This window comes from Primulina eburnea, chromosome 14, assembly GCF_022965805.1.
Source record: "Primulina eburnea isolate SZY01 chromosome 14, ASM2296580v1, whole genome shotgun sequence".
NCBI classification, from domain to species: Eukaryota; Viridiplantae; Streptophyta; class Magnoliopsida; order Lamiales; family Gesneriaceae; genus Primulina; species Primulina eburnea.
In genome coordinates, this window is record NC_133114.1 from 32,452,432 (window position 1) to 32,469,656 (window position 17,225).

The 17,225-nt window shown below is 31.8% G+C and overlaps 2 protein-coding genes across 6 annotated transcripts; one reads left to right on the top strand and one right to left on the bottom strand.

The window, feature by feature from the left end:
* Positions 1-2,602: 2,602 nt before the first annotated feature.
* Positions 2,603-6,513, top strand: LOC140813075 (protein LIGHT-DEPENDENT SHORT HYPOCOTYLS 10-like). 5 transcript variants are annotated; one of them, XR_012113828.1, is made up of 3 exons: positions 2,603-3,374; positions 3,902-3,979; positions 6,049-6,325. XR_012113828.1 is itself a non-coding variant. In XM_073171500.1 (2 exons), the coding sequence occupies exon 1, from the start codon at positions 2,837-2,839 to the stop codon at positions 3,353-3,355; it is 519 nt and encodes a 172-aa protein (XP_073027601.1). In that variant the 5' UTR covers positions 2,603-2,836; the 3' UTR covers positions 3,356-3,359; positions 6,392-6,513. The 5 variants fall into 5 exon arrangements, 3 of the variants coding, with proteins under 3 accessions (XP_073027601.1, XP_073027600.1, XP_073027597.1); XR_012113829.1 differs by having other exon boundaries at positions 2,603-3,359; XM_073171500.1 differs by lacking the exons at positions 3,902-3,979; positions 6,049-6,325 and adding an exon at positions 6,392-6,513 and having other exon boundaries at positions 2,603-3,359.
* Positions 6,514-10,804: 4,291 nt separating this feature from the next.
* Positions 10,805-11,662, bottom strand: LOC140812378 (uncharacterized). Its single transcript, XM_073170630.1, has one exon. The coding sequence runs from the start codon at positions 11,542-11,544 to the stop codon at positions 11,038-11,040; it is 507 nt and encodes a 168-aa protein (XP_073026731.1). The 5' UTR covers positions 11,545-11,662; the 3' UTR covers positions 10,805-11,037.
* Between the last annotated feature and the right edge of the window lie 5,563 nt (positions 11,663-17,225).

Sequence of the window (17,225 nt, forward strand, 5' to 3'; positions counted from 1 at the left end):
ATATTATTTGTATTATGAGAAGGACTTGGACCGACAATAGTGGATGTAGGTGTGGTGTGATTGTTTTTTTTTTACGGTGAAAGCTCTCGTAATATTTTTTTCTGTGAGTTTGTCGCACCGTGGTGTTTTAGTGTAGTTTACCTAATTAACGTAGTTTGCAGACTATTATGTTAGTCCAAAAATTTATGTAATATACATTGAATAACGAGTTTCCATCTCATAAAAAACAAGGGGAAATAAACCCACCTACCTCCATGATATTAACAATCCTCATTTAAAATTTACCTATTTTAATATAAAATATTCCATGAATGCCCTGACCCAAAAAAGAAGTCCATCAGTTTTGTGATCCTCTCCATCGTAATTTTAAAACATCCCAAGAGTATTTTAGGCATAAAATATAATCATCCTTAATTTATCTCATCTACAAAAATTATATCAAACATACCATTACTTTATCACCATATATTACATTTTCTTATCTATAAGTTTTTTTTATTACTTATTTGTTAATCATTTAATAATCTAACCATTCAAACCAAGTGTGAGTACAAACAAACATGCTTGAGCAATTGGGATTTATGGACTAAATCTATCGATTATTTTTTTGGAAATTTCAGCATCGATATAGAAAAAGTATTAAAATCGCTAAAAACGAAGATAACAGACTAAAACTGAAATCTGATATATATAAAAAACGAAAATCACATAGAACACCAAAATTACAATTTCCCCACTAAAAATATAGTTGAATTGTAAGATAACATGTGTGAATAAGACAATAGCATTATATGTGATTAACTTTGTGATACATGGTGGTGGGTTATAGGTTTGAAATTTGAATAGACATGTGTTTTATATATGGTGTAAATTAAACACAGACCATATCCTAGGGATCTGATATAATATACCGTGATTATCATGCGTTCTAGCATACTTTGCTTATTCAAACTCTAACCTGATTGAATCATATGGAATCTTCGGGATTAGCACTTTGCTTACTTGGATCTTTACTCGCAAAGCCACATGACATGATTATTTTAGTTTATATAACCTGAACTCGGCATGTTTGGTTTGTGTTTCTATACTACAAGTTCGAGAGGCTAATCTCGAAAGGATTATTAGCTTTATGAGTTGGTCAATTCTACCGATGACGACTGTACGTAAACTACTAATTAAGGATTATTAGCTTTATGAGTTGGAGCAATATCGATAATTTCAGGAGTGAACAACTGGTTACGAAGGTGAAACTGTGCGCGACAAGTATATGATTTTGTTGGTCTGAATAGTCGTAAGAAAGAGACAGTACTAGCCAAAACGTGTTATTACCTATTATGCGATGGTGGAATATTAAAACACATACACACGTTCAAATGCCCAGATTATGATCTTATGGCTGAGTTTTAGGGCACTGCCCCAGGTAATATAATTATGCGAGTGGAATAATACGATCACGTCATGCATATGATCTTATTTATATTAGGAACTTAATATGTTAATGATGATGCTTGGAATATTACTATCCTTCACCAAATCGTTAATATTTAACTGGTAAAAAAGTTCGTGTTTCAAAATTCGAATCAGGATTTTTTTGAGTGCTTCCTTAGGTTGACTCGGCCCATTCTTATACTTTTATCTTCGTCAGACATTTTGATTAGTTGTTTATTGAGTTGAATTGGGAAAATTGTTAATTTTAGTTATTTAAGTTGTCATATTTTCTATTTTGACCATCTAATTTGTCAAATTTCTGTTTTAGTTCTGACTTTTTTTAATCATATTTCGCCGAAGAAAGTGCTATAATTGTGGTATTGTAAAATGTCAATGTGACATAAAAAATTTATAATGTGTCTGACGTCACGTCATCACTCCAATAAAATAAGACTAATAACCAACAAAAAAATTACATGAGTAAAGCACAATTTTGATCGGTCAGAAGACCGAGAAAAATGACAATGACTACTTAGATGAACAAATTGGCTTCATTATTAAATAGTAGCCAAACCAATGTTAGTTAACCTTTGGAAAACATTCACAATATAAAGGATAAAGAGAGGAAAGAGATTTTGTATATATTATAATAAAAAATTACTATAGCACTCCAATTCCTAAGGTAATCATGAGGATAAATACATGCATGTCTATATTTATACGAGTGAGTCTCATGTGAGACCGTTTCACGGATTTTAATCTGTGAGACGGGTCAACCTTACCCATATTCACAATAAAAAGTAATACTCTTAGCATAAAAAGTAATACTTTTTCATGGATAGCTCAAATAAGATATTCGTCTCACGAATACGACTCATGAGACCGTCTCACACAAGTTAATTTTTACCTATTTATAGATGCCTATATATCATAACTATAAAACATAACACAAAAACTTGTGTAAAACGATCTCACGAGTCTTATTTTGTGATATTGATATCTTATTTGCGTCATCGATGAAAAAATATTACTTTTTATGATAAGAGTATTACTTTTTATTGTGAATATATGTAAAATTGACTCATACAACAGATAAAGAATCATGAGATCGTCTCACAATAAACTTACTCAAAACATAATTACAATCAAAATCAATAATTTAAAAAAGAGATTAATAGTGCATTGTACTTTTTGGTGCATTTTAAAAACAGAAGTTGAAAATGAATGCATGAGAGAGAAGAAATAATACAGAAAATATATATATAAAGAAAGTAGGAAAAAAAGCACCAGCAAAGGGCCCATATCATGTCTGCTCAGTAGACCCTAGCTAACTCGTGGTTTTCCTCTTTCTCCACTCCTGTAAATAAAATTCCCACTTTTCTTTCTTTTCCAATTGCTAAAAATAACCATGAATTCTCCTTCTGCAACGATCATGTCCAAGGATTCTGTCGAAGCTTCGGCCAGTAAGCACCAGAAGCAGCCGCCGCCACTTAGCCGTTACGAGTCTCAAAAGAGGAGAGACTGGAACACTTTTGGACAGTACCTGAAAAACCAGAGACCTCCACTCACAATATCTCAGTTCAACTGCGGCCATGTCCTTGAATTTCTCCGATACCTAGACCAGTTTGGAAAAACTAAGGTTCATTTACCCGGTTGCATGTTCTTCGGTCAGCCCGATCCTCCGGCGCCTTGCACCTGCCCCTTAAAGCAGGCTTGGGGAAGCCTTGATGCTTTGATCGGACGGCTTCGGGCAGCTTACGAAGAGCACGGCGGATCACCGGAGACAAACCCTTTTGGCAACGGATCAATCCGCGTTTACTTGCGTGAAGTGAAGGAATGCCAAGCTAAGGCAAGAGGGATAGCTTTTAAGAAGAAGAAGAAAAAGAAAATCAACCATCCGATCATGAATCTGAGGCAACCCGCTTGAATTCGTAAGTAAAATTATGGTAATTAACTTCAATTTTGATCCTATTTAATTCAGCTAAGGTACATGTGTGTGTTAATTTCTTCTTCGTAATTAAGGTAAGCAACTTCTGTCTGGTAACAACAAATTCAGCGCTGGGATTCATGGAATTAAAAGAGAACACAAATCATTAGATTTTCAGTTAATAACATACCTTGATACATGAAAGCTATCTGATACCCATAGAAGGAAACAGCCGAAATATGTTCGGGCCGGCAGGACCACAAGATCACAAAGAACATTAATAATAGTATATTAAAGAACGCTATACTAACAGACAAACCCTAGATCCACAAAGGAAAAAACCCTAAATTACATAGCCACTGGTGGTGAAGCAGCTCCAGCATCTTGTAAACTATATATTTAGATGAAGAAAAAATATATATTGTGGTAAGAAACTGTTTAAATAAGCAATTAATTAAGTCCCTCTATTTGTTTCTCTCTCAAATCATGCAAAACACTGTTGTTTTTGGTTCACAATTTAAATATTTCCTTTTTTACTCTTTTCAGATTCTTTAAGATTTTGTGCCCCATGAATGACCTCTCAGCGTATCATCTTGTTTGTGTTTTTTTTCCGCGACTGTGGAGGTACATATATCCCAATACACACGACTTGAATTTTCCTCTCCAGAAACTTATCACTAATTTGGTAAAATTCCAAACAATGACGAATTTATTTTTGTTGCTTCATGTTAGTTGCCACAGTTGAATTGAAAATATGCACAATATTAGAAAAAGCATGTTTCCATATACTGTTTTGGTGTGTAAAATCATATTCTTTTGAAAGTCTAAAATTTTACTCTATGATGATTGTTTTCTCAACGTAAATTTTCATAACTCCACCCAATATTCGTCGATTAATTCAAGGGAAGATTAATATTTTTCTCCTCTTTCAAATGAATTACCTCATATTTTGCCGTGTACATGTAAATATTATATGCGTGGATGAAGTTTTTTTAGACAAATAAAAAATAAATTGCAGTTGTCCATTACATGATCCAGCGAATATTTAGTTCTTTGTTTACCGAATGATTATGTGCCTGATGTCTATAAATTGAGTTACAATCTTATCAATGTATAGAGTTATATATACATGTATGTGTGTGTGTGTGTGTGTATTATATACACACACACATACATACATACATACATATACATATATAATCAGTGAATCCATAAATTTATTAATCAATGGAGGGAGGTGAAGGTGATCAAATCCATTTTAGATGTGCGAATTATATAATTTAGATATCACCCATTTTAACAACCTCATTTGTCAGTTCCTTCTGTCTCTTGTAAATTTTTCAGTAGTTATTAAGCTGTAATTTTTTTTAATTTATTTACTCCTGATTCATTGGGTTGAACTTGCTTAGTAGTGTCCTGAAAAATTTATTCTCGAATTAAAAAATGTTACCCTAAGGGGAAAACAAAAAACTAACTCCATGTTAAATATTTCGTGAATCGCATTTCATTTATTTAGGTAACTATTGTACACCAAATGACTAGCAAATTAAACAGAAATGGACTTGGTTTGTGATATTATATTTTTAATTTTTTATATCATCTATGTAATTATGCCTTTCAATTCATGCATGATCGAGTTAATTAATAAATTAACAGGTATTATTCTTAAAAATGTTCTTTAAGTCAATTGGATAGAAGCAAAGTATTTAGAACCAATTAACACGAGTGATAGTTCTCTAGAAAAAATGAATACACTCGCGTTTACTTTTTGAGAATGATTGAAGGTGAATATTGAACCGCAAATTTGAAGTTCTTGACATAGCTGTTTCCTATCTGATTTCTTAATTTATTTATTTGGTGATTTGTAGTGGCTCAAACGTTGTATTCTCTGTATACAATTGTCATCGTTATCGAAAACGACATGCTAACAAGATGGAAGAAGTTAATTGGTGGCTAACTTCGCAAAGAATTATATGATTTGTATCCAAACATTGTTTTGGTATGGAGATAGAATTGTTAACTGAAAAACTGATTTCCTACAATGATGGCGCGCCCACTCGTGAGCACCCTTGCTAGCTACCTCTTTGTAGTAAGTCATCGGTGTTTATAGGGTAGATGGAGTAAATCAAATATTTCACCCTTTCCTTCTCTTATAACCTTACACTTTGGAAACTGTAACACGCACGACGGGCAGGTTTGATCAGGGTCAGCCTTCGACCACAAACTAAAGACCCCTCAGCGATCTATCGGTGGTAATGTGTTTTGGTGAACGTACCAAGAGGATTGAGTAATTTGTTCTTCTATCAGAACTAGCTATGGTGCTTTAATTAGTACTGTTCTGGAGAATATAAAAGGAATAAAATTTGAGTCCTCCTGCAATATTAGCAAATCCCAACCCTTTTTATGTACCTATGCACTAGTGTACTGCTTATCCCTACTTTTGAATGTTCTCTGTCCTTACAAGCCTTTCCAGGATTCCTAGAAATTGATCTTTATGAGGTCGGCAGGTAAGCTATATATGCAAGTATATAGAAATGTTTTTGATCAGGCGTTAATTTTGTTAGATAGTTGTTTTGGTCTTAAAGTCGTGTTTTTGCTTTACGACTTTTCCTTTAGTTGGCCACATGTATAAAGGCACTGTTTTCACACATTTTTTAAATATAAAGGCACTGTTTTCACACATTTTTTTGCAGGGATCAAGGTTATTAATTGTATGGAATATTGGAGCGAGCAATGGAATTCATGAAAAATGTATCCGCGTAGATTTTCTTCTTTGCCCACTATTTGCGGACATATATATATGTATAATCAAATCAAATTTATGTAAACTGTAAAGTACTGCTTAATTTATACATATATATATATATATAGAAATATCACTGCATGGACGTATATACGTAGATTTTTTTAAATTTCTTGTTTTTTTACCGGAATGTTAATATAGTGTCGATGTTTTTTCTTTGTTTTTAATATTTATTTTATTTTTTCGGTTAGACCCACGCCGCTCAAATGGACTAACAATTAACAGTATTGCAGATGTAATTTCAGTCATTGGACTATGATCGATTAATGTCTTGTTTTTATTGGTCCAGACAAGATCCATGATTCCTGTTCCCCTCGTTGTGGCCCAATGGAGCACTATTTCCGGATTGGCTAAAGTTCTTGTGTGTGTGTGTGTATTGAAAAATGAGGTAAAATTATTGTTGGATTTTTTTATGAAAATAATTGTTGGATTTGCTTTACAAATAGAGGCGCGTGCGGCTAAGTTTGACAAAAAAAATTTAAAGGGATATAAGAAAGGGAAATTTTTTAGTTTTGTATGTTTGACGTTAGGATATTTTAGTTATTTATGTTGTCAAATTTCAATTATAATTCGTTATTTTTATTTTATTTTATAATTTAATTCTTATTCTGGTGTGATACTAAATGTGTGTAGTATTACATCATCACATGACTAAAATTATTAAAAAAATAAAAAATATAAGATTAAGACTGAAATTCGATAATACATAGACCAAAATCAAAATAAAACGAACAAATGTATTTTTTCCCAAATTCTTTAGATAAAGGTTACTTGTGTAACAAATAGATGGAGTGAATTAAAAATTGATATCTAAAGATCATACTTAAAATAGGTAAAGCTGAAACAGTCACCAAAGTAAATTGGAGCTTGCCGGAACATATCCAAGATCACCTGAAGGTTTGAGTAATGAGACACATGTGCAAAAGACCCATAATAATAATATTTCACTCTAATATATAAACTAGACCAAACTTTTTAAATCCTGATATTCATTTCTACCCTACATAAACATTTATAATTTTAAAAAACGTCCCGTGAAATGTTGATAATGAATTTACTGAAAAACTACGTTTCCAACTTGAATATGTAGTACATTAATAAGGAAGCTGGCCGAACAATTGAGCTAATTATAAGAGAACGAGAGGAAATTATTTTGTCCGAAGCGTGTGCCTTTTAAAAGTTTGTATTTTAAAAAATTATTACATGAAAAAATTATTTGGGCTGGCTCAAACAACTTTTGAGCTTTTTCGTCGTGGAAGGCCGAACGTAAAGTTGGCTCCGACAAATAACAATCCATCAACCAAGAAAGAGGCGCCGCTGAAATTATCATCGCATATATGTATATATGTATATATGCATAACAAATTAATTAGCTTAATAATATAGCTTTTTCATAATTTTATATATGAATGAAATCGATATTATAATAAATAACTAAAATGTGGATGGATCAATTAGTTGAGTCTATTGTAAACCGTATTCATTGCTAGAGTAAATGTCCAACAAACTAATTTGTGGCTTGATTTTCATGGACTCTTGTGTAAATAATCTTTAGTTTAATAATATCATAAGATTTTAGTCAATTATGACATTTATACTATATGCATACCCATTCAAGCTACATATATATAAAGACAATGAATATATTATAGTGTTGTATTTTGACTCGTTTACTGACTTCGTAAGGGTCATCAGGGGGCGAGACACTATCAGTGAAAGGACTTTTGTTGTACGCTATGAATGAATAAGGACTTTATTGTATACTAGCAATAACATATTGGTTATTTCATACACTATCAGTGATATCTAAGAGACAATGTGGTGATTTTACTAAATGCTCTTATCATGATCTGATAGATGCAATCAGAATAGAGTTATGATATTCTTGTAATCAAAGGGTTGACGCACATGTATGTGACTAACAAAAGTAAGCATGTACGAAAGGTAAATGTCATCTTGAAGCACATGAGTTGTGAACTCGAAACTAGTTATATCGATGAACTATTGAATTAAAAGGTCATACAAATATTGATTTATGTGTTTCTGCTGAGCCTCTTTTTCCGAGAAGAAAGATGACTTCCAGTAGATCGTTGGTAGGTATTTACAAGAACGACAATCTTCGTTTAAAATATGGAATGATTGGATTCAAGCGTTAAATGCTGAAGTTAAATCATCTCAATCTTATTTAATAGATTTAGAATCATACGACATCCAAGGCAAGATTTGAAAGTCAAAACCAAATTTTTAAATTTTCGCTGCGTTTCGGGTGTGGAAAAACGGTACTCCAATATTAATTACACTCGCTTTGTATTTTAATTTTATATTTCGACAACATCCCCCCTACATATGACTTTTTTGTATATTAAAAGTGTTTTTAACATGAAGATTAGTTTGTTAAAAAAATATTATTACTTTATTATGTATTTGTTATATACAGAAGAAGTATTTTATGGTTATATAGACACACTTTGTCAAGGTGGAATAAAATGAGAAAATGTGTAAATTTTAAAAGAGAGTTTTTTTTTTTTTTTTTTAAATTGAAGAAGAAGATGCGGGTATAGTATTGCCAATTTTCGCTTTTACATTTACAACTTCTGAAATTTGAAAGCTGGGGAGTAGTCATGACTTAAAAAAATCATTTTGATTCGTGTAATGAGATAAATGATTTATAATATTAATTTACAATTGTATCTATAAATGATGTATACTATTAATTTACGAATATGTGTGTGTAATAATAATAATAATAATAATAAGAATAATAATAAAACTATTTTAAGACAAAATGTATAGGTAACTAATTTCAGCATAAATGACTTTGGCAAGAAAGATAATTGACACAACATTAACCGAATTAGTATGTTAAACATTAAATTAACATGCAATTTGATGCGCTCGGATTGGATTGGATTCCAACAAATGTGTAAAAAATAGGAGTCCCTAATGATGGGAGAGTTACCTAGATAGCCTGTAGTATCAATGGATCAATCCGAATATATAATAAATAACTAAAACCCTTTGCTGTAAATCACCTTTTTAAGATGCTATTGGCATCATATACACAATCCATCTCTTTATATACAATATTACCAAATTCCTAAAGGCACTGCATGCCCACTTGCGGGCCAGATGCGAGCTACAACTCCATTATTATTCCCATCCTGACCACCGTGGGGACTGTTATTAATTTCATAAATATCAACATAATTTAATACACACACTCACACTCACACATGTCCGTGTTTGTCGAGTAATTATTGTATTATCTATCGGGAGTAATTCTACTCAAATCTCAATATCATGAGATAATATGAGTTTCTAATATTTTAATGGAAAATGACATGATTATGTGTTGATAATTCAGCGACTAAAATTTCACCACATCGTAGGAAATAAACACTCTAATTATAACATAGAAAAATCAGCGTGTGTGTAGCATTTTAGATACATTAGACCGTACATGATGCAATAATTTAATGAAAGGCACTACTTAAGGTGGTTCTAAATTATCGTGTATTTGTTTTTATTTGGAAATAAAATGATTAACTTCTTCTGATGCGCTACATCAGCGTGTAGCTTTATCCACCATATATATTACTCATGTATAGACTTTCAGTTGTAAAAATTAAATAATATTTTAAAGTAGCATTGATCATTAATTATTCTACTTCTTTTTTATTTTCTTTCAAATTTGGGCCGCGTGATAATAAGACTTTAAAATAAAAGAGAAATAGAAATATCTGGAAAAAAATGGAATACGAAATACAGCTATATGGTTTTAGCGATTTTTCAAATGCTTTTCGGGTTGTAATATAACATTCCTAATTAAATAAAAAGGTTTGTAATTTATTACCTTTAAACGCTTGACACATTCTGAAAAGTTTCAGTGGACATTTTTATAGGAGTGAGTCTCATGTAAGACCGTCTCACTGTGACAATAAAAAGTAATACTCTTAGCATAAAAAATAATATTTTTTCATGGGTGACTCAAATAAGATATCCGTCTCACAAATACGACCCGTGAAACCGTCTCACACAATTTTTTGCCTTTTTATAGCACCAAGAGTTATAAAAGAAAATATATATTTGAAACGAGCTATAGTTTGAATCAGTACCTGGATCGAATGAAATTTAATCGTTTGATCATGTTATTTAACCAACGTGAAAGCTGATAATCCCTATATATATATATATATATATATATATATATATGTTTGTTCGTATGTATTGTGTGTGTTTTTAAGTGAGTATATTGTATATATACCTCTATATATATACGCATCTTAAGTCGCTAAATGAGAATTGCTTTGCAGATAGTGGTGCCGGCAGAAAAGGGAACTAGAACCAGGAAACATGGAAACTGATATTGTTTCTTTCCACATTGAAATAATTATAGTGTGACATGTTAATAATATTTTTATTATATCGATTGATGGGTGGAGCACATAAATATTATTATTATTATTATTATTATTATTATTATTATATAAGATAACATACAAAATCACCTCAATTTTTTTTTAAAAAAAATTATAAGATCCATAAAATTATTTTTTAATAAAAAAAAGAAGACTGAACAGTAGATCGAAGTGGGATCATATTCAATAACAATCTCTAATATACGATAACTAAATGATATCAAATCCTGAATTCTCTGCGTCTCATCAACTTGCAAGATCACAGTAACTCTGATCAATTTTAATTTTTTTGCTCTCTTTTCTGGAATTCTTATATACAACGAAAAGGATGAAAGGGAAAAGCAACGATCAAGAAAATCAAATATTTTAGCTTGGAAACCCTAGTGAACTAATGTAATGAAAATGACACTGAGGAAAATTAAAGAAAAGGAGAAGAAAATTTACTGGCGCGGATTGATTAGCTAGGCTTCGGATAGGGTCTCAGAAATGCTCTCCAGATGGGGCCTCCAAACGCCGACGCGGCCTCGCCGCCGATCCCTTTGCGTTGAAATATTCTCCGATAAAATCTCACTCAAATAGCGATCGGAAACGAGTAGATTTGTAACTGAAACATCGCTGCCTCCAGTAGCGTTAGCCGCCTTGCTGTTGTTATTTTCAGAATACTCTTTCTTTTTCCTCTTCGATCGGATTTTATCCGGCGCCGGAGGCAGTGGCATGAGGAAATAAATCTTGCCACGCTGAAGCTCCGCGTCCGGAGAAACGACGACGATTTTGGGGCACACACCTTCATCAGAAAACGACTTTGATGGCTTCTTTAAGACGTGTTTGGGATGCAATTTCATGATTTCTTCTGCCTTTACGGTGCCACTGATTTCTTCAACGCGGCCATTAGCATGCACGATTCGGATCACGTCGAGTGCCCCGCATGGCAGAATGCAAGATATGCAGCATCTGATTGCGTTTTTCATGGCTGCTTATCTTTCTAGCTCTCCCCCTTCTTATTTTTCTCACATGAGTAGAAAGCAAGTGAAAATTTTAAGCGGAGAAAATTAAAAAAAAAAGTTCTTTTCTTTTCTTCTATTTTATAATCTTATATATATATATATATATATATAATATATATATATATATATATATATATATAGAGTTTTAAAATGCTGCAAACCTACCATGCACACTTATGTGAGCATCGATGATGTGTCACTCATACATTGGATGCACAATTTTTCTATATTTCATCACATCGAATAGGTGAATGACACATCATCGGTACTCACATAGGTGTGTACGGTAGATGTGCAGCATATCAAAACTAATATATATATATATATATATATATATATATATATATATATATATATATATATATATATATTTGCAAATGTAGTGGTGGGAGGTTGAAAACAAAAGTCGCGAGTTTGATGAGTTGTTGATGCACTTATTGATATTCGGTTTATTTATTTTAAATATAGAGATGAAGATGACAATTTTGACCCCCAAAAAAATGTTAAAAACACTAGTATAAGGACATTTGAAGAACATAAACTCTTTAAAATAAATTTTACAAAGCACAAATTTTTCTTTTGTAGGAATGTTCATTTCATTTTCCATTTTCCATTTTCCATTTTCTTTCTGATCACTTCCTTAGAATGAAATAAATGGCGTGATTTAATAATTGCACCTCATTTGTACTTTGCCTTTGGATCCATTCCAATCCTACACTTCTTCCCATCTTTAGTTCAATAATTTTGGGTAGGGTATGAGAAGCAGGGGCTTACGTGAAGATACATGTTCCTCCATGATTGGTGCATCCAACTCGAACCAATTGACCAAGCACACGTGTTTGAATGGATGAACGACACTTGTCAAGACGTCGTTGATTTGTTCGTATCGTAGACGATAGGCAAGAATGGGAAAACTAGCTCTATATATGTATATTATTAAAGGGGAGAAGAAAGGAAGTATATATATATATATATATATATATATATATATACATACATATATGGGGTTTGTGATCAGGAGCGTAGTGTGTGAAGAAGGGAAAACAAATGGGTCGATTACATTTGTCCTATATTTTTATCTTTTATCATTTTTGGTTTTGGAGATAGATAAATAGAACCTTATCTTTCGAGAGTGTTAGCGGTATTTCAGAAATGGCCCCTCAGCAAAACCATGTGGAATGTGGCTTTCGTTGGAAAGTGATCATCGGGGGGGGGGGGGGGGGGGGGGGGGGGGGTTGGGGTGTTTGATTGGAAGTACTTTTCCACTGTGTGATTTAATTTTAGACTTTTGAAGTGCTTTGACTTGTGTGTTGTCGGTTGTCTCTTTAGTATACCCGAGATTAATTAAACGTTTTACTATGACGACCATATATTCTACCTAATTAATTCCCCCAAAAAAAACATGACATTAACTTAAAAATATGATATAATCAAGTGTATAGATAATAAATCTATATGAATGGATATATACCATAATTAGTTATAATTCTAATTTTTCATAAAATTTTATCACATGGATGAAAGAAAAATGTGTAATAAATTAATTTGTAATCGATAAATTATATATTCTGGTGACTTGAACGAGTCATCAACAATCGGAAAATTTACATATATCTTTTCAATTATTAGACTTAACTTAATATTATTTAATTACCAAAAAAATCAACACGTTAAGTACATGCCTGCCAGCATCACAACATCTAGCTATTATATACATTATTAACTTAATATTATGTAATTACCAAAACAATCAACACCGAGCACATACATTGTATTTGTATAAAATATATAAACATTTATAACTCATGTGAGTCAGGTTTACAAGTTAATTTTTTAAGATAGATATTTCATTTGAGCCACCCATGAAAAATATTAATTTTTATTATAAATATATATGAGTAGAGTTAACACGTCTCATGAATAAAGATATGTGAAACCGTATAACAATATACTTTCTCAAATATAAATATTATTTGCAATTAAAATCTATTTCTGTATTTTTTTTGGTTCATGTTATGATGATGAAATAATGGAAAGCTAATGTTGGAAGTTTTTAAGTGAACGATTTATTTTTTTAGCATCTTACTGATTGAATATCTAGGTAGAATGACAAGGGTAATTTAAACATCTATTAAAATTGTCAAATATAATTATTCTAAGGAGTGTACACATTATAATTACACATTATAATATAATAATAATATAATAATAAATATTATAAAATAGTAAGTCTACGTATTATTAGTAAAAAAAATATAAGAAGAAGAAAAGGAGCAGCCATGCAATTAATTAAAGCATCGTCTATATATGTAGGTAATAATCCATATTTTAGGAAATTTAATCCTCTAAAAATGATCAATGTTAATTTTCTCCAACCTGAAAAACCATGTGCTTTCATTACACGTCCCTTCCAAGTTAGCTTCGAGTGAATAAATTCAAAAGGAAGATGATGACACATAGAAAAAGGTTATTCGTGACAGAAATCCAAAAGAACTGTGATATGACTTGATTTTATGTATATCTGACCTCTTGGGCCGATTTTTTCAATTGAATTTCGATACCAAAAAAGCAATAAAACTAAAAAAGCAATAAAACTAAGTTGGTATAATTGAATATTATCCGATCCTGCTTAATTGTTGGCATTTTAATGTCTAATCCAACATGAGGACCCAAACCATTTAATGGTTCTTAGTGGGAAACGTGTGGAGGATGCAGATAAAGGGTCCATATATATGGTTAGATAGGGGTCCAAGTATGTTATATTCTTGGGATTTTTTTCAGTTGTATATTAATGGTTTTATCATTTTGTATAATTAATTTATGGGTGAAAATCATAGTTTCTAGGAAAATTAAATATCAAGTTTTAACATATTTTATTGACATGAGGAGGAGCATTTTCCTGTGCAATTCGGCCAAACACATCAACATTAATGAGAATGTTTAGTCAGATTGAAGCAATTGGATTATTACAGAGATTTGAATGTGTTGGGAATTTGAGGGGATCGTCCGATGGATTCAATAGTAGTGCATCAAACAGCTGTACGTTTGGATGTATGTGCACAAAGTATTTGTATCTTGACAATCATCACGAAGAAGAAGTAAGCACAAATTAAAGGGACTTTTAACTGCAATTTCTCGTCCTCGCACACCAAGAAGTGTGGCGAGACTCGATTATGAACAAAGTATTTTATTCAGAAAGTAAAAAAATTAAATTGAATTTATATTTGGAAAGTCACATGATAGTGCTGTACTCATCAGCATTTGGTTTGCAATCCGATCGCAGTTCGATCCAAAGTTCAACAAAGGTTGCGCGCGAATATGCTCCGCAGCGGGTGTATCCATAGAGAAAGGAGTATATGGTGTATGACTTGGATCGTTGTAGAAGCATCAGATTCGATTATTATCTTTAGTCATCCCAAATTGATGACACTCTTTATGTCTTCTCTAATTGCCAGCAGCTCAGCCAGACAATGAGAAACACATGCGAATATGCTCCGCAGCGTACTGACAATTTTTATACAAATATATATATATAAATACATATTAAAAAATGAAACACGGAAAGCACGAGACGATTTGTCTTCATCTTTCGCTCGTAGGTATTGCCATTTTTGTGGGAATTTAAATAATCTAGAGAATTTTGGAACTTGCACATTTAATAAAAACAAAGAATTCATACAGAAAAAGGAGAAAGGAAAAAAAAAAGCAAGTATTATTCATATAGTAGAACACTCTTAAATTATCAAATTTGACAGTAGAAAGGAAATAGTAATCAATTATATATATTATATTATGAATAAAACAATAATCATGTAGCAGACGAGTCTTACGTTTTTTTTAATTATAAATAAGATAATTATTTAATAAAATATCGTACAAAACAAAATTTTAAAATTTTACAACAAAATCGGATCTAGGACCCGTCCCTCAAAGGGTGAGCACGGATTCTCCATAAAATTAAAGGAGCCCGAGTTTTCAATAAAATAGATAACACATTCTCAAAAACATTGAAAATATTTATTAAGGGGCTAGATTCACTACTCTGGCTCCTCGAAAAAATCAAAAATCTTCATTGAGTGACCGAGTTCGCGGTTTATTTCATCCTACCTATGCGGGCATTGCCCCCATGATAGGATGGATGGTCAAGATTTGTCCATGCATATGTAGGACCCACTTTTTTTTTTGAAATTGTATGTTTGGCAAGATCTTGGTCATCCATCCTCTCATGGAGGCAATGCCCACATGGGTAGGATCTCATTAACCGAGTTTCGCAACCCCGACTTCTGGAGAAAAAAGAAAATATTTATTGAGGACCAGATTTCACAACCCCGACTTCTCAATAAAATCGAAAAAAAAATTGTCGTAGAGTTGGGGATAGCAACTTTGGCTATCCAACCAAATTGAAAGCATTTATTATGGAGGCAATGTAAGCAATTCCGACTCCTCAAAAAAAAAATCCAAAATATTTATTGAGAGGCCGATGTTCACAAACCGACACTTCAAAAAAAAGCGAAATTTTTTATCATGGTTATTGAGGATTGGGGTTTGCAACCCAACTCCTAAAAAAATATCGAGAATATTTATGGGTGGGGATAGGGTTCGCAACTCGGCTCCTCAATCAAATCCAAATATTAATTTGAAGGAAAATTGCCCCCATTCTATCATTATTTTAAAATTATAATCAATCAATGTTCAACATTTTGATGACAATTACCATGGATAACACTTTTATTTTTTGGAAATTTTTAAATTTTAGTAATTGAAAAAGATTGTTGATCCAACGGATAATTACATAACATAACTCAACTCAATTCAATGAGGCAGAATGAACTTTAATAATAATTTTTCTAAAAAGTCTGACTGATTACAAAATCAGACTGATAAAATATAAGAAAGATACTGACAGTCAAAATGATTCAAGGTTGACTGACGATGGCACGACAACAACATCTGCATTTGTAAACGAATATTTTTAAAAGATTATCGTTGCATAGTAAGCTCTAAATAGATCCATTAAACAAGCTTTAAAAGTGAGACAATTACACCATATATTTTTGGATTATCAAAAACAAGCTGATATTATCTGAAGAATTTTTCTGTGATCCAAACTGAAATAGTTAGCATATGATAATAAATCATTATCTGATCATTTAGATTATCAAAATGTGCTTATAATTTAGATGTGAAATATGTGTATGTATTTGAGAGTAAGAAGTCTAATTACTCAAAGTGAGTAGTTTGAAGTTTTACTAAAAATTTATGTTAGACAGTGTTAAGTCCTACTGAATTGAGTGATTTTAAATTACTTGTAATTACTAAAATTTTTTAGTGCAAACCTTCCGTGACGAAGAAGGAGTAACGTAGGGGTTTTGAAATCTCCAAACTTGAGCTTATTTACTTTTAGTCTACATACTTTTATATTATTCTGGAAACTTCAACTGATTTTCTTGATAAGCTATTTGTTTAATAATTTTCAGTAAGCCTACTTCCGCACAATTCACATTAATTGACTTACTGAAAACTCAACTGACAAGAACAAATTTCATTTTTGCTATCCCTACAAAAATATTTTTTGAGATAAAATTATTCACCATTTTAAATTTATTTTCGATCCTAACATTAACAATGGTGAATTTCACAATATT

Excerpts from the sequence above, each read along its gene's own strand:
- LOC140813075 (XM_073171500.1), top strand. The coding sequence starts at position 2,837 with ATGAATTCTCCTTCTGCAACGATCATGTCCAAGGATTCTGTCGAAGCT.
- LOC140812378 (XM_073170630.1), bottom strand. The coding sequence starts at position 11,544 with ATGAAAAACGCAATCAGATGCTGCATATCTTGCATTCTGCCATGCGGG.